The sequence below is a fragment of the Manis javanica genome, chromosome 3 (assembly GCF_040802235.1).
Source record: "Manis javanica isolate MJ-LG chromosome 3, MJ_LKY, whole genome shotgun sequence".
NCBI lineage: Eukaryota > Metazoa > Chordata > Mammalia > Pholidota > Manidae > Manis > Manis javanica.
This window is the reverse complement of record NC_133158.1, coordinates 208,020,687-208,047,004: the sequence shown is the minus strand read 5'-3', so window position 1 is coordinate 208,047,004 and position 26,318 is coordinate 208,020,687. Positions and strand designations below refer to the sequence as shown.

Here is a 26,318-nt window from a genome sequence, read left to right as displayed (position 1 = left end):
TTATCGAATTTTATCAGAAATAGATATCAGTTTTTTTCAAGTTTTTTTTTCCATCTATTGAGATGATCCTATGATTTTTCTCTTTTAGTGTGATAATACAGTGAATTAGCTTGATTGATTTTTTTTTCAATGTTAAATTTGCATGGGATAAACCCCCATGGTCACAATGCATTTTACTTTTTATGTATTATAAGATTCAATTGGCTAAAGTTTAATAATAATTTATGCATGTATATTTATTAGAAGTATTGGCAAATAGTTTTCTTTGTTGTAATGATTTAACATTATATGGGTAGGGAACAGAGGAATATTTTACTCATAAAATGAGTTAGAAATATCTGTTCGCTCCCAGCTTATGGGAGAGTTACTATAGAATTGGTTTTGGTATTATTTGATCATTAAATGTTTGGTAGAATTCACCAATAAGGCTATGTGGGTATAGTGTTTTCTTTGTGGAAATGCTTTTACTACAAATTCAGTTTCTTTATTAGATACAGAGCTATTCAAGGTATTTATTTCTTCATGTGTAAGCTTTGGTGATTTGTAACTTTCAAAAGGTTTCCTATTAAATGATACTGTTAAATATATATAATGTTTTTTTCATAATATTCAATTGTATATTTCATAAATATATAATCTATGATGTTACCTTTCCTGAAAGTCTGTGCCGACTCTCTTACCTTTTTCTGACCAGTCTGGCTAGAGATTTATAACACTTTTTAATCTCTTTTAAAGAACAGCTTTAGCTCTCACAGTTATTTGTTTCTTTTCTATTTCACCAGTGATCAGTTGAATTATTTTTTTCCTGCCCTCTGCTTATACTGAGTTTCACTTGCTTTCCTTTTTCTAGTTTCTTAAAGTGAAAGCTGAAGTTACTGATCAGATACATTTCTTTTTTCTAACATAAGCATTTAGAGCTATACATTTTCTTTTGATTACTGATTTCACTGCTTCCCACGAATTTTTTTATGTTGTTTCATTTCCTTTTAGTATAAAATACTTTCTGTTTTTTCCTTTGACTCATGATTTCCTTGGAATTTGTTATCTAATTTCCAATTGGGAATTTTCCCAATAGCTTTCTGTTACTGAGTTCTAATAGAATTTTATTTTTGAGAACAAATTGTGTAAGACCCTAATTCTCTTAAGTTTATTAAGACTTGGTTTATGTTTCAGGATGTATTTTATATTTGTAAATTTTTCCAATAGTACACAAATCAGTATTTATTGAACTAATATATTATATTCTGTTATGAAATAGTGTCTTGGTTTACTTGAGTCCTGCTATCCTCTCCTTTCCCACATGTAGATTGAAGGCTTCACTGGTGTGAAATCGTGTTAAACTGTTCTGCGTCTCCGACCTCACTTAGCTTAAGGCTTAGTTCCACTTCAAACACGTGTTACTTTTTTAATTGATGGATTAATTATTGCAAATGAAAATTTCTTACGTGTAAGGGATGAATATCAGGTAATATTGGTTCAGTCCTTGTCTGCTGCTCATCACCGAAGTATGATTTATTCTCTATTCCCTGTGTATCTCTAGGCGGGCTGTCAAGAAGGAAACTGAATAGGGACACAAGCTATGAGATAAGCCTGTTGTTAATGTTAAATCACCTAGAAGATTTTCAAAAGGCTGATATTCACGTTATTCCTTATAACAATTAAGTCTGAGGGAAGAACCAAAATTAGTACTTTTTGGGAAAATCCACTGTGATTCCAGAGTGCAACAAAGTTTGACAACCATTGGGTAAGCATTTGGATGAGACCAAAGTATGTTAAAAGTTCGATTTACTGCTCCTCTCACTTGGTCTTCAGCAAGAGGCTTATACTCCTCCCCCATCAAGCGCCATCTATGGCCACAAAGCTTGTACAGTCTTAGTAATGATCCCCTTAAACACAGAAAATACACGCATATCTCTGAACCTGCTTCAACTTAACACATTTTTGGTAACGAATTAATAACATGATAACACCAACCCCTATAATAACCAGGACAAGCACAACAACCAGGATGGAATTATCTGCAACATTAAAATACATGAGGTTCAGCCAGGACATTAATTTTAGGACAGTTGGAATATTAACACTTAACTGTTACAATCCTGCTTCTCCTTTCCTGAAAGGGCTTTAAACAAACCCTTTTGTCAGTTTATATCCCCGCCCCCTAATTATTTTATATAAAACAAAAGACCAAAACAGTATACAAATTATCTTCTGTGTTAACAATTGACACTCCACCCAAGATTCCTTTATGGTTAAGGGAACCATAATCAGCAGAAAAAGTTCTGATTGTCAATTTTTTACTGACTATGGAAAAGACCTTGTGTTATGGATTCATAGAAGAACTAACCCAAATTTAACTACAAGATGATTCATTAATTCTAAAGAGCTATTTATTAAATTAAAATTTTGTATTTAAATATGCAAAATGATAAAAAGCCCATACAAATCCATATGGAAACACAACGTATATGTAGTGGACTGAGAAAATAAAAAAAACTTTCTCCCTGGCTAGGCTTTTGATATATGCAAGACACTGTATTTGAGAATACTCACTGGTAACATTTAAGGTTTCTTCCAAGCCCATGGGTACCCGCTCTTCCTCACATTGGCACTCAAGGTCATGGCCATCCTCCTGGAAAAGCAGTTCATCATATAATTTTGTTAAATGACTGACATAAGCTGTGTTGTGCACCTCACTGGCTTAGTGCTATTTCTACATCAAACACACACATACACACTTATACACACATACACCTTTTACTGATTGACTGAACTGCATACAAAAATCCATGTTATTAGCAAAAAAAGTACAATCACCTTTGAAGATAGCTTTTGAACAAAAGAATGGTTCTAACAAATTCAAAACCAGATGAACATGACCGCTTGATTCATCTTTCCAGAAGGCATCGATACTATTAAATGAACAGCCCCTGCTAGAGCTGGACAGATCATAGCCAAAAAGCAGACTGTAACTAGGCTTAGTAATAATGCGATAATATTAATATGAGAAAAAAGTGATGTTTAGTTCATCAAAGAGTTCTATGTAATACATATGCTCTTGTGTTTAAGCTCAGTTTTTCCTTTCACAAAGCGATGTGAGCCAGTCTCCATCTGTAAAAGGGGTCACAGGAAGAGTACCCACCTTTTAAGGTTGTCACAAAGACTTTAAAATGTAGCATAAGGAAAAAGAAAGACGGCATTACGATTAGCATGTATAGTGCGTGGGGGGCACGGGGAGGGCTGCACAACACAGAGAAGACAAGTAGTGATTTTACAGCATCTTACTATGCAGATGGACAGTGACTGTAAGGGGTATGTGGGGGGGACTTGGTGAAGGGGGGAACCTAGTAAGCATAATGTTCTTTCTGTAATTGTAGATTAATGATACCAAAATAAAAAAAATGTAGCATAAATGTAAAGTACTCGAAAAAGTACTTGACACGTTCAACTTTATATAGTGTTACTGATTCACTGGTCTTAGGAAAGATGTTACACATAAATGTAAACTGCTAGTATTGAATGGTGTTAATTGAGTAAAAAAATCATTTTTTGTTGTTTTCTCAAAAGCTTTAGACTAGTGTTGACATACTACAAGTGACATTATAATAAATCCAACTTTAAATTTTATGTTTGAAATTCATATGTATATAAATTACTGAGTTTCTGGATTACCCAGTGAGTGATAAAATGTATACTTGCAATGATGGCAATATCTGTGTATAATACCTGGTTGGAATATTTAGATCAATTTTAGTGATACTACATGAAAAAATGGATCCCAAATGTTTATTTGTTTTAAAAATCACCATTTCCCCCTCCCCCCAAATCACACACACATACACACAGGCTCAGGAAATGAAGTCTTTGGTAAATAAGTGACTGGTAAGATATTAATGTAAAAGGGAACCAAATCTTACAGCATTTTCATTGCACTGAAAGGAGCAATTGGTTAAATCGTAGATCTTTTCCATATTCACACATTCACCATCGCTGCACACGTAGAAATGAAGTAACCAACATGAATTAGAATGGCTTGCTTTTAGAATTTACATGATTTTTCAATTGTGAAAAACCACATGTAGAATCTTCTGTGGAAGAAGAAATCCTCAGTGAATACTCAATGGACATTTGAAATTAATTTACTGTGCTACAAAAATACTTACATATAAATTCATTAATTATTAAAATGTCTATGCCCTTATTAATTCTTCAAATGTTAACCTATCAAAGAGTCTACACTTGTGTCTGCAATAATTCTATGATTTCTATCAGATTTTCTTTTGGCTTGATAAGGATCTATGCTTATTTTATCACAGTTGCTGGCTGGGCATTTTGTTAATATCAATTAATCTTCTTTATGCTTGGTACCTTTGTTTTAAATTGTGCTTGTCATTTTTGTAAATTTTATGACCCAAATTATTGTTGTTTTTGTTGTTTATGGTTATTGCCTGGCTTTTCTTAGCCCATTTGCTTAATTTTTAACTGTTTTTTTTAAATTCCATAAAAAGAGCACTTGTCTAGAAATTACTTTCCAACTCCATGGAGGCATAATTGAAAAATAAAAATTGTACATATTTAAAGTGTATTTTGTGATAATTGATAGACATTGTGAAATGATTATCACAACAACCTAATTAACATATCCATCACCTCAAATGCTTTTATGTGTGTGTGTATGTGTGGTGAGAACACTTAAAATCTACTCTCTCAGCAAATTTCAAGTATAGATTACGGTATTATTAATGATAGTCACTAAGCTCTACATTAGATCCCCAGAACATACCCATCTTATAACGAAGTTTGTACCTTTGATATTAACATCATCTCCATTTCCCTCACCCCTCATCCCCTAACAACTATCATTCAATGCTTTTTTTTTCTTAAATGACTCTGACTTTTAGACTCCATATATAAGTGAGATCATACAGTATTTGTCTTTCTGTGTCTGACTTATCAGCATAAATGAAATGCCCAGCAAGTTCATCTGTGTTGTCACAAAGACAGTATTTCCTTGTTTTTTTAAGGTTAAATAATACACATTATATATTGTATATATTAGATTCCATTATATATGTGTGATACATGACATATATAACATATACATCATACATGTATCACAATATACATATATATCAAAAATATATATAACATTGAGTTGTTTGAGTTACTTATAACTTTTATATATTAACCCTTTATAAGATACATGGTTTACAAATATTTTCTTCCTTTCATAGGTTGCCTATCATCCTGTTGATTGTTTTATTTGCTGTGAAAAAAATGTTTTAATTTCATTTGGTCCTATTTATTTATGTTTGCTTCTTTGCCTGTGCTTTTGGTGTGACATAACAAAAAAGTCATTGCAAAGACCAATGTCAAGGAGATTTTTTCCTTATGTTTTCTTTCAGGTATTTTACTGTTTTATACCTTACATTTAAGTCTTTAATCCATTTTGAGTCAATTTTGTCCATGGTGTAAGAAAAGGGCCCAATTTCCTTATGTGGCATGTGTATTTCCAGTATTCTCAACACTGCTTTTTAAGAGACTATCTTTTCTTCATTGTGTATTCTTGGTGCCCTTGTCAAAGATTAGTTGACTATATATATATGAGTTTATTTCTATCTGTTCCATTGGTCTATATGTCTATTTTTTAATGCCAACACCATATTGTTTTGTTTACTATTGCTTTGTAACATAGCCTGAAATAAGGAAGTGTGAGACCTCCATCCTTGTTCTTTTTAGCTCAAGATTGCTTTGGCTATTCTCAATCTTTTGTGGACCATACACATTTTAGGGTTGATTTTCCCATTTTTGCAAAGAATATCATTGAGATTTTGATAGGAATTACATTGAATATGTAGATCACTTTGGGTAGTATGGATTTTATAACAATATTAATTCTTCCAGTTCATGAACACAGGATATCTTTCAATTTATTTGTGTCCTCTGCGATTTCTTTCATCAAAGTCGTAATTGTTAGGGTGTGGCTCTTTCATGTTTTGGTTAAATTGATGACTAAGTATTTTATTATTTTTGAAGCTATTGTATATGGAGTTATTTATTTATTTATTTTTGGGTAGTTTGCTTATAGTGTACAGAAACAGAACTGATTTTTGTGTGCTTATTTTCTATCATACAACTTTTCTGAATTAATTTATTAGTTGTAAAAAATTCTTTTGAAGGCCTTTTGGGTTTTCTATGTATAAAATCATATCATCTGCAAACAGTGACTATTTACTTCTTCCTTTCTGAGCTGATGTCTTTTATTTCCTTTTCTTGACTAGTTGCTCTGACTCTGACTTCTAGTACTATGTCAAAAAAAAGTGGTGAGAGTTGGTACACTTTTCCTGTTACTGATCTTGGAAGAAAAGTTTTCAATCTCTCACCAGTGAGTATGATGTTAGCTGTGGGTTTGCCATACGTGGCTTTATTCTGTTAAGTTACACTCCTTTCATACCTATTTTGTGGAGAGTTTTTGTTAAGATTTGTTTTGTGGCCCACAATATTTGCTTTGTGGCCACAATATGACCTATCCTAGAGAATATTACAAGTGCACTTGAGAAGAATGTATATTCAGCTGTCACTGGATGGAATATTCTGTACCTATCTATTAGATCCGTTTAGTCTATAGGTTATTCAAGCCTGCTGTTTCCTTTTTGGATTTTCTGTTTAGATGTTGAAATAGAGTATCAGAGTCTCATACTATTAGTGTAGTGTTGTATTTTTCCTTTCTGCTTAATTGATACATGCTTTATGCATGTATATTTTGTATGCCTCTATCTAGATGTCAACATTCCCATAAAGGCATTTTCCCATGGATGGCTGCAATATTATTGTTGCTGTCGGGCAATGTGAACGGGGCACCTCCTATTCTATTATCTTGCTGATGTTACTCCCTGAAAATTCTTCTTCGCCACCAATTAAAGATGGTCTTAAAATTTAAATAGGGAAATTTTAGATTCATTCATATTTATTGTGATAAGTGTGACACATCAGCTTCCTTCATTTTATTATGTGATTTATAATGTTAGATATTTTAACTTACCATTTTTATATTTATCACATTTTCTGCAACTACCTTTTTCTAAGTTGAAAGCTATATGTTATTTTGTTAACATTGATTCAGTTTAAATTAAAATATTTGAATCCAAGGCATTCTGTCATTTTCAAGACTTGAAATACAGGTCTCTATTAAATTATAATTCCTTTCTGTACATTCTGTATTTTTGTCTTCCAATTTATTTCCCAAGCACATTATATGGATGACACTGTAATCTCTGTGGGTGGTGACACAGAGGAGAGGAAGCCATATCACAGGGAGAAACTATTCAATTTCAACAGAGTTGATTTGTTATAAAGTCTTATTACATGCTTTCCTTTTATTGTTGTGCTTACAAACCTTGATGAGCTGGCTGTTGTTTTCATTATACATTCTAAAATGTTTCTCTTAGAATGATAAACCCTCTCCAATCTGGCCACATTACACCTGATTAGCTTCATATTTTTGGAACATCCCAAAGTTCCAGTCACACTGAAATTGTCAGTCACCTGTGACAGACGCTTTGCATATTATATGGGCATGTCTTTCTGAAAAGATTTTTTCTCATTTTCTGTGCATTAAATATATTGTTCATCAAATCAACGCTGAAATGTCACTCTTTTAATGGAATTATAAGATACCATTCCATGTTCTTTAAGTGAGGTCAGCTGCTCTTCCTTCGGACTCAGACACACATGCGTCACCACACTAGGAAAGCACTTGTGTTGGATTATAACAACATAGTTAAACTAGTCTATTATCAAATTCTCAAGTACAGTCATCTTTACAGCATCTGTGCCCAGTATGGTGACTGGCATCATAGTATGTCCCAGTAAATATGGCTGAATGAATAAAATAAAGTGACTTCATAGTTAAATTAATTTTAAACATGATGTCTACAATTAGATGTCTATCTTTAATAATTACATACATCTGTAACCTTTACATATCATTTTGAATAACAAAGATGAGGCAAAATGAATATTTATTATGGTGTTACCGCTACTTCGCTCAATTAAAAAAAAAAGCCTGCCAAATTTTTTCTGCTTTCCCATATATAGGCCCTCTGGAACCAATTACAGAATTTAATGATGTTTCAACGTGGTGGAACCAAAAGTTTTAATAAAACAAAGGGCTTTCACCTTACCATTCCATCTCCACATTTTGTTCCAGCAGCAACCAGGCCAAAATCTCAATCTTTAGAATTGTGGTATAAAAACAAGGTTTTGCATTCAGTAGTGTCATTTTGCTTTGGAGCCGTCTTAAAATGATAAGTTTTTTCTTCTCCAAGGAGAGGGGAGTGTTGCCCTCCGGTGCGGTGTATCTTTCTACATTTGGCGTCTCTGAAGGAGAGGGAGAATATTCTCAAAATCAGGACAAAGAAATAGAACTTTAGAGACTGGGCTGGCAGTAAAGAGGCCTGGTCACTTTTTTCTAGACCCGGGCTTGTGAGCAGGCTGCAGAGAGGCCAGCGGAGGGAGGGTAACATGCTGGACAAAATCCTGACCCTGGGAATGGAGATGAGTAGGCAAAGAAGCAAAATGACCACATTTCTTCATGATAACTCTGTGATTCTCACAAATCAATATTAGCTCAAGTTTACAGAATAATATCTCTTAACAGTAATTTGCATTAGCATAACTTCCATCAGGACAGTAAGATTCCGTTCCTGTTCTTTCTTGCACAGAGCACATCAGTTGATTTTCACAACGTACCTAGGAGGTTGCTATTATTTTCACCCCCTTTGTGTAGGTTAGGCAGCAAGTGGAGTGCGGGAAGTTAGGTGACTGCCCATTTTCACCGAGCATTCAGGAACAAAGTTGACTTGACTGCAGGGATTTTGTTAATGATGGTTTCCCTCGAGATCCTGTTTTGTGGCACTCCCAAGCCTTGCGAATGTCAGTCACAGACCTGGAAGTATGGCTCAGCTCATGCTTTTCAAAGTCAGATTCAGAGTTTAATTCTTCCATTCTTCCTTCCAATTTCAACTTTCACCTTTCTTTTCCTGACTTCACTTCTTTTTCTTTCAGCTTTTTTTCTCCTTTTTTACTTATTTCCCCCCTCCTCTTATTTGCTCTGTTCTCCCTTTTTCGTAGCTTCTCTAGCTATTTCCTTTCCTAAGAATCTTCCATCTTTCCCAGCTTCCTCTTTATATTCCATGACCTTTAGCTGATAAATACAGTAACTAAATGCCATTCAACACTATCTGGAATGTTCCTTCTCATCCTACTCTCCTCAACAGAAAGAGGTCAGCAGCTGTCAGAACAAGCGATAGTCTGACGTTGCAAAACACTCTTACAAGGCACTTACTTCTCTTCACAGGGAATCAATCTGCTTTCCTTGTTTTTGTGGTATCCAGACTTATTTCCCCTTGTATTCATCTTGTAGCAGATCTCAGGACCATCTTTTGCCTCTGGGACCCAAAATGGGATGATAAAAGTAAAACAATGAGAACATGAATATTATGAATCAGAAAACACCTTATTTTTCTAATGTAATTAAACATTTCAGTATCATGTAGTGGTGGAGCAGAATGGGATAGTTTTTTAAACTATGTTGTTGTCTCAGGAGGATATTTTAGGAAGAAGTATGGATATAAAAAAGTAATACATGTACCTTAACCTACATACTAAGCTAGTCAGTTAATATTAGAGGTAATATCTATAAATATTGAAGGAAATACCCAGAGATATTTGTCATATCTTGAAAGGTAATATCTTGGAAGAATGCTACAAATGGCATTATCTTCCATTTTGGCCCCAAATTCTTACAGGATAATAACAAGACTAATGGTGACTCTATCAAGCATTCATTACAATTGGCTCTCACCATCATCAAATAATTCAGAGCACTGGCCATCCTGGGTGGGACATTTCCCCAAGAAGCAATAGCCTTCTGCATTCTTGCAAGGAAATCCATTTACTTGGAATTGGTCTTTAGGGCAGCCACAAGTGTGGCCTGTACACAGTTCAGGAAAGTCACATTCATCATGTGCCGGTCTGCGTATGGACCCTGCTTCTTTCATCTGTTGGAGAAAAGCAAACAGACTGATCTTGGACACAGATAGAATTCAGTAAGAGGAAGGGTGACCCACTCAATTTATCTAAAAAAGGTTAAGAATGGATCACGACTTCCTTCTCCATTCCACTGAGTATTATCATTCATAAATGCCTCGGCTTTTATACGATTTTAGGAACGACAAGACTGTGTTTTTGAAATTCAGTATTAGAAGAGCATTGGACAGAGTTAGAATGGACATGAAATGGAGAAATGAGCAAGTGCTCTGTTCACCTTCTCTTCTTCATCCCTGCCTCCAGGTCATTCCTTCCTTCTGCTTTCCACCCTCTGAAAACTGGAACACTTGCTTATCTATGATGAGGAGTCTCCACTCCCAAGAACTCAGATCTTTCCAGATGAAGTAGAGAAATACTCCAGCTTTCATTGCTGACATTCTCTCATTCAGCCATTCCATATGCATCTAATTGTGATGCATTTCTGAGTTTTAGAGAGATTTGATGAAGAGTAAGACATGTTTCCTTTCCTTTGTGAGTTCACCATCTCATAGGATGAAAGAAGTGTCCATAAACCCTTGGACAGAACCATTTGGATTTCCTGTTATCTTTCCTAGGAATGTATTTCCACGTACTAGGCGCTATCACGTTCCAATTCCAGTGTAATCCTTTTCCCTTTTAGTTCACTGTTGGGATGTCAGTTTTCCTCTTAACTGAGGTTAAATAGGTTAGTAATGATTTACAAAGGAATGCAAACAATGTTAGTCATATACTTTCATTCCCAAAAGACCAAGCACTGCTTACCTGCTTCCCCACATTCCAGACCACAGCACTGCTCAGCGCTTAGAAGTCAGAGCATCTCAGAAGAGCCTGGACTAAGCACAAGGAAGCCTAGCCCTAACCTGGGACTAGCGGTGTAGGGTTGTTCAGTGATAAGACAACTCTTTGGTCCTACTTAACACTTAAATTGAAAACAGAGAAATGCAGTCCTAGCAAAGGAGCTTACCTGACAAGATTCACAGCACTCTCCTTCTGTACAAGTAAATCCTGGCTTCAGCAAACATGTGTTTGCATCACAGCAAGGGTTAGTGCATTCCTGGCAATTAAAAAAATTAAGCATCAAAAATTAGTCTGTAGTTTGGCTCCTGTTTGAAGAGTTAATTTGTTATGATTCTGCATGACTCAGCATTACTTGTCTTCCAAAGTTAAAACCATGGTCCTTGGCTCTGATCTGTACACAAAGATAGTTGCTTGAAACTGGTATTTGGGACTTTTACTTTGCTTCCTCCCCTGTGGCTGTTCAGCACTTCACAGCAAATGAATTCTCACTGGCAACATGCAAAGTCCAGTTCGTAACCTTCTAGTCTCCTGAAGACTTCCATTCTCTGGGAAGGTCTGCCTGCCTTTCTATACTAAAGGTTCAATGTGAGAAAATACAACTTCTGAAGATCTGACTTTACATTTTTCTCAAGATGCTAAGTATTTCAGATAGACCTTTTTGTTTAATAATCATTAAATAATAACAGCAGGATGAATACTTAAGACCTATCTGCTCAAACAAATTGAAAATTGCCAAAAAAAACTGTCTGCATCCTGTCCTGTAAGGTACTTCATGTGTTAGAATGAAACTATAGAACCATCCCAAAGAATGCACACGGGCAAAAGCATCAATTTCAAGAGTTAATAACGTCTTCACATTTAAGCTGGGACATTTGAAAACTAGATGTGGTGGCCTCTGGACGTGCCATCATCCCCTTTCTGATCATGGACTCTCTTCACTGCCAGCCTGTTAGACGTTCATTGAATGGTGCAGCGTCTAGAGTGTTGATCCCAGAAGTGTTCACCGAGGACCAGGAGCATCGACACAGCCTTGCAGGTTGGAGAGAATGAAGGGTCGCAGCCCACCCCACGACCCACGAGTCAGAATCCCCAGGTGATTTTCTGTACTTGATAATTTGAGAAGTAGTTTGGATTCATACCTACAGGATGAGCTCTTAAGAGAAATAGCTTCTATGTTGGAGAAAAGCAGATTAAGAATTACTCTAAAATTTGCCTCAAAGGCTTATTCTAAATGTTCCAGAGACCAAGACTGCAATAAAAATGTGAAAGGTTAGAAAGTTTCTGCACAATTAAGACAGAGTTTTCTAATAACATGAGCCTACATGGGATATAGGCTAGTCTCATAAAGCTCTGAGAAAAGCTCCATTGACTAACTGGGAGGAATTCTGTTAGAACAGATTCCTTCTGTGATTTGAGAATAGATATAATGACACCTATGGGTCCTTCTTGCAAGAAGAGCTAATTAGTATGTGAACCAGGCAAATGTAGTACTGTGGACCTTGAGCAAGATGATTGATTACACATGATTCCCGACTTTGCAAGAAGCCTTGCAATGCGGCTGCACCAAATAAGGAAAATAAAATCACAGTTTTTAAAGCTTTGCATGGAATGCCATAGTTGACTAATGGTTACATCCCCACGTAGGTTCTAGTTGACCAAAAACGTTCCAATTTAGCAATAGCATTATCTGCAAATACCTGAGCAGGCCACAATCACACTCTTCTCCTTCATCCAACTTCTTGTTTCCACAATATGGGGAATCATTTAACTCATCAGAAAATGGAACATTGAACACGCATGTTGGCTTATAGTCCTTCAGGTGTTGCAAGTACCGGTCTCTATTGCATTTACTGAATTTTAGTGCAGGAATGCTAGAGATAAGATGGGTTCAGAATAAAGATTAATCATATTAATGCACAGTGGTAGGACAGCTGTGAGAGTTTTCTCAAGAATTTAGAAAGAATGAATATAAATGCTGAACTCCTAAAGTCCATTTGCTTCTCCTAATTTGGCCTCACTGTTCTAGCAAAGTAGTAACTGACCTCTTAATTACAGCAAATATCTCATTGAAACATAGCCAACACAGGCTATTTTAGCGAAAATACTCTGACTATATATCCTCTAGAAATTTCTGAAGCCCACCATTTAGACTGATTGTCTCTCCTTGCTGCTCCTGTATCACATATTATTGGTTCCTCTTTAAATAATCTATGTATTTGTTTATCATTATTCAATGTTACCAGTTTCTCAGTGCAGGCTCTGTACCATGTTCAATTTTCTTTTAATAAGCGCCAGTTAACACAGTGCTTGGTACAGAATAGTTCTCTATCAACATTTGTTGAAAAAAACTATTTATTGAATGATATCTTCACATGTCCTAGGAATGCAATATACTTCTAAAAAAAAGTTTAAAATATAAAAAAAACTGAAATTTGCCTCCCTTCCATCTTCCTTTTGTTCTGACTCCTTTTCCATTGTTACTGACACAATGACTGGATACAGATGGACTTTTAGAGTTTTGAAAACACTGCATTGGGATAGTGAGACCCTGAGAAAAATATTCCTGGTTATGTCGATAATGATGTAACATTAGTTATCAGTTACTGAGTTCTTACTCTATGCCAGTCACTGTGCTTGGGCTTTAGTTATTTTACTTTACTTAGTCAACATACATAGGTGTGTCTCTCTCTATATATACACCGATCATCAACAAATACCTCTTACTATATGCAGTGTGCCATGTATCCCCCTGCGAAGGAGTTTAAAGATGGTAAGACTTAGGACCTGACAGCAAGTAATTCACAGTGGGATGGGGAATGCCGGACGTTCTTTCCTTCTGTAACTATTTATGGTGTTCCTACTATTTTGATCGGTGGTATCGCAACCAACAAGCAGACAAAATCCTCTGACCTCATGAAGTTTATACTGTATTGGTGGAATAAAATAATACACAAGCTACCTTTGTGAAACACAGACTTTATTGGATAGTGATCGGTGGTAAGGAGGATTAAAAAAAGGAAAGGGGGAGCAGATAATACCAGGGTATGTGGATGACAGGACAGAATGGAAAAACTGGGTCAGGTGGCTGGGGAAGGCTTTGCTGAGAGTGACACTGGAGTAAAAATTTGAGAGAGAGGAAATTATAGCATATAACAAAGCCGATAAAACAAGGCATAAAGAATGTTTTCCTCTCTATAGCACCATGATGTAATTATTAATTGATCATCGTATACTTTTACAATATGTTCAGGTGGGGTTTTAGAAATTCTGTCATCATGTCACTAGGAGAAACACTATGAACTGATAAGATTTATCCCCAAAAGCAAACTTCTTACCATGTCTGATTTTGGAATAGACCTTCTGGAGTATATTAGGAAGATTTCCACATAATCACAATATATCCCTACAATATGGAGTTTTAATCAAAAGTCATTTCTAAAATATTTAAATGTATTCTCTGTACTGTTTGAGCCTCACCTTCCATCACTATTCATTGTGCATTTTTCCAAAGTACAAACACACGGATATTCATCATGCTTCATCCCAAGGTTATGCCCCAGCTGATGTGCCAGTCTGCTTGCAATTACAATTAGGTCAGGTAAAAGATCCTGATGCCAAAAAAGATGTGCATTAGACATGTCTGTAAGAGAGCAGTGTACTACCTAGTGCTTTGAGCTAGTAGTTGAGACCTGTGTCTGGTTAACTAGTACTCACCTGAGAGGCCGTGGACTTAGTTCCATCCCTCTCCTGCCCCTCAGTTTCTTTAATTATACAGTGAGGTTGCATAAATGACCTTTTAGATGTCTCTGACTAGCGTTTTGAATTCTTTTTCCTGCCACTCTTATAGTCATTGATAGATTTATAGAGACTCATTCTTGCAAATAGATAAAAAATTATTAACTAACGTCCTATGCAATAAAATAAACATAATTGATTGTTTTCTATATACTGAATATTCAAAGAGGGTAAACATAAAAATATGCAAGGTTTATGTTTTCAGTGTACAGTCTCACATTGCACAACAATGTTATATAAGAAGGTCAGTGATGTAAAATCCAAGGCAGAGTTGATTGTTAACTCTGTAGCTCTATTTCATGTTTTAATCTTTATGTTAGTGACAACAAAACAATTTCTGAAGAGGGTGGGATAATAACAGGTTGCCATATAGGTAAAATACCCCTAATTTGGTAATTTTATCTTACTCATTGGAAGTTTAAAATGTGTCCAGGGTGTGTTATAATATCATAACTGGAGTGGTGACAGCCTATATTAGATTAGTCTCTTTATTATACAAAATACATGTTATTAAAATACCATAGGCAAAGGAATAATCATAAAAAAACTGTATAATAAATAGGTCATGTAGCCATTTTAATAAATACTAGCTTTTAATTTCAGGGTCTTAACTAGACTGGGTTGAGCATAGCAACAAATAGGCAGAGACATTAAAGGAAATAAATCCAAATATCGATGTTCTCAAGACTGTCTTAGATAGGGTTACTTGGACATCATTTACTAGAAGCTTAGTGACTTGGGAGAGGATCAGCTAAACGAGGGGAGTCAGAAGCCTGAAGGTCTTATGTTTTCTGAAGATGAATGTCAAGGCTGTCTTGATACGCTTATTTTAAATAGTTCATGCACTTTCTTTTCAGTTCAAGAAAAATTATCCTCGCTACATCAACCATCAAGTTTTGTGTACTTTACATGTCCTTATAAATAACTGCAATATGCAAAAGGACATTATTGTATTTGTAGGTTGATCTGTACAGGATATTCTTTAAACTCTAAATAACACTGGTTTACCTTCATTATTCATCTACAGTTATTATAAAACATTTATTTCTCTTTTTAATAAAGGAAGCATGACAGTTTTAACATATGTTTTTGTAGGAATATATGACAGAATGCATACATGGTCTCTTTCAATAGGACACAGACAATTATGGAAATACAATTCAAACTTTTTGATTAAGCAATAAAAATAAAACATATCCCACCTTAAGAATACTGGAGGAATAATAGGGCAGGCATATACCCCCTGGATAAGAAGTTCCTTGGGCGTGTGTGCAGAGCCAGTTCCCACTATAAACAAGAAGCAAATACATTCTTCAATCTGAGGAAGTAGTTTAATTAGCCCAAAGATTAAATTGCAGCGAATCCCCACAAGGCTAATGCCCTTGCACATAAAAGTACCTTTTCTTTTTTCTAGAGTTCTGGTATTGAGGATGACCTTAGTATTAATCTCATTTTAAACCTGTGGTCTATTAGAAGCATTGACAAGTCAATAAAATCTTAAGTTGAAATCATAAAAAAAAACTTTCTAAGAAAAAGGTTAGAATCTCATTTTACTTGACTTTGCCCTACATTCAGCTTTGGATAAAACTACTTAAAAGACCAAAAAACATTAAATTAAAAAAGTGTTCAGAGGGGAAAATGCAACATACTGAATGGACTCAGTACCATAATTAACTAGCTGTGGTTGAAAAATCTGAGAAAAATAAAAATTAAGCCACCATAGAAACTCATAGTGGATTTGACAGCCATAATCAAACATTTAAATAAAGACTTGTTTGTGAAAACAGAACTATGCCTGGATTTTCTAAAAAGACAGAAATAGATGTGTGCATTAAAGGGATCCAAAACTGATATGCTTTCAAGAGTTGGACCACTTTTACGAGGGCAGTTGTGCGCTGGAGAAACACATCTGTGGTACGTCAGAGAGCATTCAAGTTCAGTAAAGTGGTCAGGCTAGAGAGTACCTTTTAGTCTTTACTATTTTGATCAACGAGATATGCTCTGTTTCTTTATTATTGAAATGTTCCTGTCCTACACCTTAAAGTCTCAGGATTTGATTATGCATCTTGGAGGAACTTGGAATTCTGGTCTTCCTAGACTCTGGAGATCTTGGGGAAACACAGCCTGTGGCGTGAAGTACCAGAAGCAAAGTTTGGATTCTGACTCTACTCACGTTCACTTAAAGCCCCAAATCACACCATGAGAATACATATAGTGTCTCATCATTACTGGAGCTATGTGAATATAGATGGGAAGACATACAAGAAACTCAGCATATGAGAAATCCCAAATATGATGTCCCATTAGACATTTGATGCAGTTTCCTCCCACTTTCCCTATTTGAAGACATACTATTGGTGTAAGAAACTACTGCTCAGAGGAAAAGACATTCGCAGAAGTGAAAGATTTTCCACTTATTCCCATTTAAATATTCCTAGACTAATTCATTAAGTATTTTACAACACAAGTCCAAAGAGTAGACCAAGAGGTTAATCTTGCCTACTATGAAGATTATGGTGATATGTTGCTTTTCCCCCTAAAATTTTGAGGCATACTAGTGTATGGTTATTTGAGCCCAAGCCAGATGCAATTATCCCCTTAGACAGATGTGCTATGGGCCATCCCAGATATGAAAATAAAAAATGATGTTACTTTGGAGGCGTGGTTCACTCCCATCAACCTGCCAAAGTGCTGGACTTCCAACCTCAGACTGGAAACCTCACTGTTCTGAGTTCAGACTGAAAGTTAACATTTAGATAATGCTAGAAAGTTCATTTGTATGCTGTATTTGCAGACCTTAGGCGAAAACCTGACGTGATAGGTAGGTGAAGTAGGGTAGGTAGAGTGGGCATCACTCTTATGTGTATATTAACTTTAAGGGCATCAGAACAGATGCTTAAAGACTCCATTGCTCCAAAATTGTTCTTTCGTAATTTAACACTTCGTAGGATAACAGCGCTATGTGAAACACAAAGTTGAAATTAGTTCAGCTCCATGTTTATTTATCATTTCCACATAGGCTGAGTGGTATGCTAGGCATTTTAAATAACAAAAATTACAAAAATGGCCCCTCTTTTTCAAAGACGTGGCAGGTTCCATTTCTCAGATTATCTGCTCCTGATGCTCTTGAAGTGGTGGTCGCTGAATGGGTGCACTTTGTTGAGGTTAATGTGTCCGACAATGAACTGCTTTCGCAGAAAGTGGAATACAGGAATGGCATAGCATAGAAGACTGAGGTGAGTTAATGTTGGATGCTGTCAGGTACAGTAAGTGGATTCTAAAAGTGCTGGGTCTACCTAATGATATTTTCAACCATGCCCTGGAATATGAATATACCAGATTTTTCCTTTCTAGATATTAATCACTATGAAAAAGAAAGACTAATGTTTTTGTATGTTGACAGATGCTTGGCAGATACTAACTACACTTATTGGGGTGAACATTTAATAATGCAGACAATTGTCAAATCACTATGTACCTGAAACCAATATATATTGTATATTAACTACACTTCAATGTAAAACATTTAGTAAGTTCATTTGGAAGTTATCTGTATAGCTAGATAGAACATTTTGTCCCTATGTTCTCGCCAAAAGTCAATTGCTTTAAAAAATATTTGGATCGTTGTACATTTATTTTGTTTTGTTTTCTAAGAATCCACCAATGTATGCAGGAAAACAGCAGTTACATACCTGAGTAACAGAGCATGATCAAAATTCTTCCTTTTTTTAAGGATCATTTCTTGCCAAGCTGAAAAACACAATAGGGTAGTTTCTATATTTGAATCTAGTTCTATTTTATTTCCATTTGTCCACATTTCAAGGCCAACCAATGTCACATGAATGTCCAAGGTTTTATAAATCTGGAGAAATAAATTTTTTATGAAGTCAAGTTGCAAAAGGATCCTTCATCATTACTATATTCATTTACATTAAAAAAAGGAATTTTAACATATGAGGTACCTAAGCAACATGTGCTGGTCTCATTTTACTAATGGTTATATTGAAGCAGAATACAAGGTGAATTGAATTATCCAGAATACAGGGTGAATTGCCACAATCAATAAAGAAACTGAGTCAACAGATGACTAAAGTTATCTGATTTCCCTTGAACTATGATAAATCTTACACACACTGAGCAGCAGAATATGTCTAAAATAAATAAGTGATGAAATTACCAGTAATGAAATTGAATTGGTAATAAAAAAAACTTCCAAGAAACAAAAGTTGGAGAATAAATTACTCATAGCTGAATTCTACCAAACACTTAAAGAAGAGCTAATATCCATCCTTATTAAAGTATTCCAAAAAGTGGAAGACGAGGGAACACTTCAAACCCATTCTATGAGGCCAGCATCACTCTAATACCAAAACCAGATAAAGACACTACAGAAAAAGAAAATTATAGACCAATATCACTGATGAACATAGATGCAAAAATTATCAACAATGTATTAGCAAATCAAGTTCAAAAATACATCAAAAGAATCATCCATCATAACCAAGTGGGATTTACTCCAGGGGTACAAGATGGTCCAATGTTTGTAAATCAATCAATATGGTATGCCACATTAATAACAACAAAAAAGGATAAATACCATATGATCATGTCAATAGATGCTGAAAAGCCTTTGAAAAGATTCAATATCCATTCATGATAAAAGCTCTTGAGAAATGGGTATAGTGGGAATGTACCTCAACATAATAAAGGCCAAATATGAACAAACCCACAGCTAACATCATATTCAGTTGCAAAAAGCTGAAATGAACAAGACAAGAATGTCCACTCTTACCACTTTTATTCAACATAGTACTGGAGGTCCTAGGCATGGTGATCAGACAAGATATAGAGATAAAAGGCATCCAAGTTGGTAAGGAATAAGTAAAATTGTAACTATTTGCAGATGACATGATACTATATATAGAAAATCCTAAAGACTTGACCAAAAACTATTAGAAATAACAACTGATTCAGCAAAGTTTCAGGATACAGAATTAATACACAGAAATCTGTTGTATTCTTACATACAAGGAACTAATGGAAAGATAAATCAGGAGAACAATTCCATTTACAACTGAATCAAAAAGAATAAAACACCTAGTAATAAACCTAACCAGGGGGATGAAAGATCCCTTTGTACAGATCTTTCACCTCTGTATCCTGAAAACTATGATACTGATGGGAGATTAAAGAGGATAAAAATAAATGCAACTCTATCCCATGCTTAGGGATAGGAAGAACTAATATTGAGAAAATAGCCATCCTGCTCAAAGCAATTTAGAGATTCAATGCAATCCCTATCAAAATACCATGCCATTTTCAATGAACTAGAGCAAATAATCCTAAATTCATATGGAACCATAAAAGACCCTGAATAACCAAAGCAATCCTGAGAAAGAAAAACAAAGCTGGGGTATTATGCTGTATTACAAAGCTACCATAACCAAAACAGTATGGTACCAGCACAAAAACAGACCCATAGATCAATGGAACATAATAGAGAGCCCAGATAAAAACCCCACACATACATGGTCAATATATGACAAAGAAGCCATGAATATACAATGGGAAAAAGACAGTCTACTCATTATCTGGGTTTGGGAGTACTGAACAGCTACATGCAAGTGAATGAAACTGGATTAATATCTAACTCCATACAGAAAAGGAAACTCAAAATGGTCTAAAGACCAAGATCAAGCTATGAAACCATAAAACTCTTATATGAGAACATAGGCAAAAATCTCCTGAACATATGTATGAGCAATTTTTTTCTGGCCACATCTCCCCAGGCAAGGGAAACCAAACAAAACATGAACAAGGGGTCTATATCAAACCAAAAAGCTTCTGTATAGCAAAGGACATCAATGAAACAAAAAGGCAACCTACAGTTGGGAGAATATATTCATAAATAATTTATCTATTAAGGGGTTAACATTCAAAATTTATAAAGAACTTATATTACTCAATACCAAAAAACAAATAACCTGGTTAAAAAATGGGCAGAGGACCCGAGCAGACATTTTTCCAAAGAAATACAAATGGCCAACAGACACATGAAGAGATGCTCCATATCACTAATCATCAGGGAAATGCAAATCCGAACCACCATGAGATATCACCTCACACCGATTAGCATGGCCACTCGCCAAAAGACAAGAAATAACAAGCGTTGGCAAGGATATGGAAAAAAGGGACCCCTCCTACACTGTTGGTGGGCATGTCAATTAGGGCAGTCACTGTGGAAAGCAGTATGGAGGTTCCTTAAAAAACTAAAAATAGAAACACCATATGCCCCAGTAATTCCACTTCTAGGAATTTACCCAAAGAAAACAAAATCTCTGATTTGAAAAGATATTTGCACCCCTATGTTTATTGCCATATTATTTAAATAGCCAAGATATGGAAGCAATCAAAATGTCCATTGATAGATGAATGGACAAAGAAGAAGTGGTACATATATACAATGGAGTATTGTTTAGCTATAAAAAAGAGAGATCCTGCCATTTGCAACAACATCGATGCATCTAGAGGGTATTATGCTCAGTGAAATAAGCCAGGCAAGGACAAATATGACTTCACTTATTTGTGGAATATAAAAACAAAACAAAGTGAACAAAATAGCAACAGACTCACAGACATTGAGAAGTGACTGGTGGTTACCATGGGGGAGGGTTTGGGATATGTGGTGGGGAGGGAGAAAGGGAGAAAGAGGCACTGAAATTCTCAAACATAATATACTTTGATCACAGGGATGGTAGTATATAGCTTGGAGAATATAGTCAAGGTTTCTTTAACATCTTTCTATGTTGGAAGATAATAACTGCACTAATTGTGGTGAGGATTTAATAATATGGGTAACTGGTGAACCACTGTGTTGTATACTTGAAACTAACATAAGATTATATCAGCTATCCAACTGAAAAAACTGCAAGACATTGAAGAAAGAAATCAAAAACTCAAATAAATGTAAAGGCATCCTGGTTTATGGATTGTTATAATTAATATTGCCAAAATGCCAATACTACCAAAAGCCATCTGTGGGTTCAATGCAATCCTTATCAAGATTCCAATGGCATTTTCTAAGAAAGTAGAAAAACACTCCTAAAATTTACATGGAACCACAAAAAGCTATACTGTAATGTCATGAAAACACTATGATAAAGGCATATAAACAGACAAAAAGACCAGTAGAATAGAATCAAGAACCCAGAAATAAACCAAAGCGTGTATGGTGAACTAATATTGATAAGGGAGTTAAGAACACTCAATGGAGAAAAGACAGTCTTATCAATAAGTGCTGTTGGGATAACTGGATATTCACAAGTAGAGAAATGAAACTGAACCCATATCTTACACCACATACAAAAATCAATTCAAAGTGGATTGAAAACTAAATGTGAAACTTCAGACCATGAAACTCTTAGAAGAAAACATAGGGACAAATCTCCTTGACATGGGTCCTGGTAATGATTTTTCTATATGACACCTAAAACACAAGCAACAAAATAAAAAATAACCAAGTGGGACTATCTCAAACTAAAAGCAGAGGAAACCATCAACAAGGTGAAAAGACAACCTATGGAAAAGGGAAAATATTTGTAAACCACAGTAAGTTTAGCTAGCATCCACCTTCTCATATAGCTAGCAAAAAAATATCTCTAAGGGATTAATATCCACAGCATATAGAGAACTCATATAATTTAACAGCACAAAAGCAAACAATCCAATTAAAATATAGGCAAAAAACTTTAATAGACATTTCTTTAAAGAAGATATACAAAAGGTGAACAGAGACATGAACAGATGCTCAAGATCACTAGTTACTAGCAATGAGCAAATTAAAACCACAATGAGGTATCACCTCATACCTGTTAGAATGGCCGTGATCACAAAGACATGTGTCTTGGACATGAATAAAAGGGAACTCTTGTGTACTGTAGGTAGGATTTTAAGTTGGCATAGACACTATGGAAAGCAGTATGGAAATTCATCAAAAAATTAAAAATAGAACTACCATATGATCCAGCAGTTCTACTTCTGAGACTATATCCAATGAAATGCAATGAAAACAGTGACTAGAAAAGATATGCACCCCATATTCATAGCAGCATGATTTACAAAGGCTAAGATATGGAAATCAATAAAGTGTTCCTCAACGGATGAATGGATAAATAAATTGTATATATGCAATGGAATATTACTCGGACATTAAAATATTAAATTTTGCATTTGCAGCAGCATGGATGGACCTTGAATGAATTATGCTAAGTCAAATAACTCAAAAAGAGAAAAACAAATACTGTATTATCTCACTTATCTGTGGAATCTAAAAAAAGAAAAAAAACATAGAAAATCAGACACGTTTGTCAGAGGTGGTAGGTGAGGATGGGAGATTTGGGAAAACATTGTCAATAGGCACACTCTTCCAGTTATAAGATGCATCAGTACTAGGGACACACGTACAACATGATGACTGTAGCTAACATTGCTGTATAATATATAGGAAAGTTCTTAAGAGAGTAAATCTCGAAGAGGCCTCATCACAAGGAAAATTTTCCCCCTTTGTTCTTTTGTTTTTTATTTTTATGGTAGCCATATGAGAAGATGGATGCTAGCTAAACTTACTGTATATGTAAATCAAACCATGCTGCTATATGCCTTAAGCTTATATAGTGATGTATGTCCATTATTTCTCAATAAAATTGGTAGGTGAAATCATTGTTAGAAAAACTAAAGAACTTATGGGGAAAATAGGGTGTAAGCCAAGTCACAAATAAACTTATGAAAATCCTTATCAAAAAGGTGTAAAGAAAAGAAACAGGACAAAACAGAGGTGACTATGAGACATAATTGTTCTACTCTACATTGTTCCTACCATTTAGAAAAGTAATGGGGAGGATTTTAATTTCCATAAACATAGATTTAAAGTTGGAAGTTGTGTTTCTGGTTAAGATGTACAAAGTTGGAAATAAAGTTGCTTCTACTCTAACAATAGAAAAAGACAAACAGAGAATCTACAAAATCATATTCTTTCTTGAAACTGTAAGAGAGCTGAGGTAACAGGGTAAATATGCTGAAATCTAAGGAAAGTTAGCCTCCTTCAAGGAGAGATGGTACTAGAACATCCCCAGTGGCAAAGCATGAGAAAAAAAATTGCTGGGTGTCTTACAAACCATAAGAATGCATGAAACCTTTTTAAGGAATTGCTAAAGGGTAAGTGTGGGGTAGAATGAGAGTATAGGACCCTCTCAGAGACCGAGACAGAAGAAATGTCACACTGATGCACAGAGTGTCCTCCATGGCTCTCCCCTGGATGCCCATAAGAATGATGGAGTTCAGAGCTGGAGACTGGTTGTGTCCTCCCTTGGTGGTACAGGCTTGAAGCCTGAGAGCAACTGCTGCTTTGGGAGCACATTAAAACACAGCAGACTCTTCTGTCCTGAGGAACAGTAGCCATAAGCTGCTCTATGAACTTCAGAAAACTTCCTTACACCTCTAGAATCCACATGAAGACGTACTGTGGATGAAAGAAGGGAACATAAAAACCTTCTATCCGTGGAAGAGAAGCAGAAGACTGTCCTGAGGCCAGAGCATTTGGGGTCTTCTATCACTGAAGGGGTAGCATGAACATTGAGAACTATCGACCCAAAGACCCATGGGCTGGGCTTTCCCAAGGCTGAGGATAGATCAAGATAACAGAAGCTGCTCTGGGTCTCCTACTAGGCTCGCAATCACTGCGTAACAAAGAAGAACAGGTTACTACTGACGAAGAGATAAGAATGTGAAGGGGGACATTCTTTGGCACTGGCCCTTGATAAAGACCAGAAGTTGAGAATATTTTCAGTGTTAAAAAATAAAGACATTAATGATGGTAAAACAGGTCAGTTCACCAAGAAGACAATAAATACTAAATGAGATTTCATCAACTTACGGTGCTGCAAAAATGCATGCAGCAATAGCTGATAGCATTGGAAGGACAGACAGAAAAATTCACTCTTATACTTGGAGATGTAAACACTCTTATGTCAGCAATTGTTAGCCAAAGTAGAAAGGTAATCATTAAGGAACACACCTGAAAAACACTATAAGCTGACTTCTATTTATAGAAAACTGATCAGCAATAGCAGAATACTTTTTTTTTTTAAGAACACATGAACATTATTCAATTACACAGAATCAGTGACATCAGATTCTGGAACATAAAACAAACCAACAAATTTAAAAGAATTGAAATCAAGAAAAGTGTATTATCTAATTCTAATAGAATTAAAATTAGCAATCAATAACATAAAGATATATAAAAAAATCCCCAAGTACTTGGAAATTAAATAACACACATATATAGCCCCTGAGCCAAAGAGAAAATCATAAGGGATATTAGAAATATTTTTTAAATAACTGAAAATTAAAAATAAAACATAGCCAAATTTGTGAGAATGAGATAAAGAAGCATACATGTAGCATATGACCCAGCATTCCCACTTCTTAGTCATTTACAAAAAATAAGTGAAAATTTACATTTACATGTATAGTTGTATGCAAATGTTTAAAGAAATCATATTCATTATAGTAAAAAACTGCAACAGGTCAAACATCCTTCAAATGGTGAATGACCGACCACTGTCGTAGAGGAGCTGTTCTGTACAGTCTCTTCCTTTGGGCCCACTTCACCCTGCTAACGGAGTTGGGTGACCTATAAGAGGTCAGCATAAGAAAGATGTGCAGCATGCACAGATGCTTTTTAAAAAGGTTACAGTTGATTGTATTTTAGACAAAATCATTTCAGTGTATTTTACTGAAATATTTCCCCTAATTTCTGTGTAAAAACATGGATAGTAAATTACAGCTATAAAGCCTGTTTGCTATGCAAGTTATGGAACAGTGATTTAAAATAGAGGATTTGATTTATGCATGGTGGGTTTTCATATATTTTTACATTACTTTATACATTTGGTGATTAGTGATCAATATTTGAAACTGAGTTAGATATTAAATGGCATTTACTTAGAAAACCAAACACTCAAAACTGTGGTTCACTTGTTTTAGGGAATTTTTCAATGATTTTTGCTAATTAGTCTACTTGGAGAATTTTTGTGTTTTGGGCTGTCTAAAGATGAGGAGCCCAGCAGAGATTTATCCTCAAAGTTTATTCCGATTTTTATTTTTAGCTTGATTCAAACTGTATCAGATCTTACCATGTTGACAAAATTGACCATACCCCAAATTCGGTTCCTCAGTTTACTGTAAGGATGATTATTCCTGCGACACTGGAAATAAAACATCAAATCAATATTAATTAATAATAGGACTTGAATAATAAAAGCTCAACAAAATGCTTCATTCATTATGAGATGTTTCAAAGAAAAAAGTTGACGTTCCTACCAGTGAGCTAAAAATCTGGGAAGCTTATGTAGAAATATATATATTTTTATATAAAATAACTAGACGCAATAGTTTCTCAAGACATATTTCAGCTTAGCACCACCTTAAGGTTTTCTTTATAACTTCATTTCCTTTTCACATTACACTGATTTATTAAACCAACTAAGTGTTATTTAGAGTCCATATTTATCATGTTTTTGGAACAAAACTTAAAGCTCCATAGGAAACATACTTTGCAAAAAACGGCAACTTTA

General features: G+C 35.2%; 1 protein-coding gene across 1 annotated transcript in view; it reads right to left on the bottom strand.

Annotated features, from left to right (window-relative positions):
- Positions 1–657: 657 nt before the first annotated feature.
- ADAM7 (ADAM metallopeptidase domain 7) overlaps positions 658–26,318 on the bottom strand; it is a 52,365-nt gene continuing 26,704 nt past the window's right edge. Inside the window, 14 exon segments of the mRNA XM_073230507.1 lie at positions 658–1,545; positions 1,907–2,018; positions 2,554–2,632; positions 3,918–3,998; positions 8,184–8,379; positions 9,347–9,449; positions 9,866–10,061; positions 11,054–11,143; positions 12,319–12,329; positions 12,595–12,758; positions 14,365–14,495; positions 15,885–15,969; positions 18,375–18,544; positions 25,878–25,949. Coding sequence (XP_073086608.1) covers positions 1,422–1,545; positions 1,907–2,018; positions 2,554–2,632; positions 3,918–3,998; positions 8,184–8,379; positions 9,347–9,449; positions 9,866–10,061; positions 11,054–11,143; positions 12,319–12,329; positions 12,595–12,758; positions 14,365–14,495; positions 15,885–15,969; positions 18,375–18,544; positions 25,878–25,949 — 1,614 coding nt within the window. The 3' untranslated portion in view covers positions 658–1,421.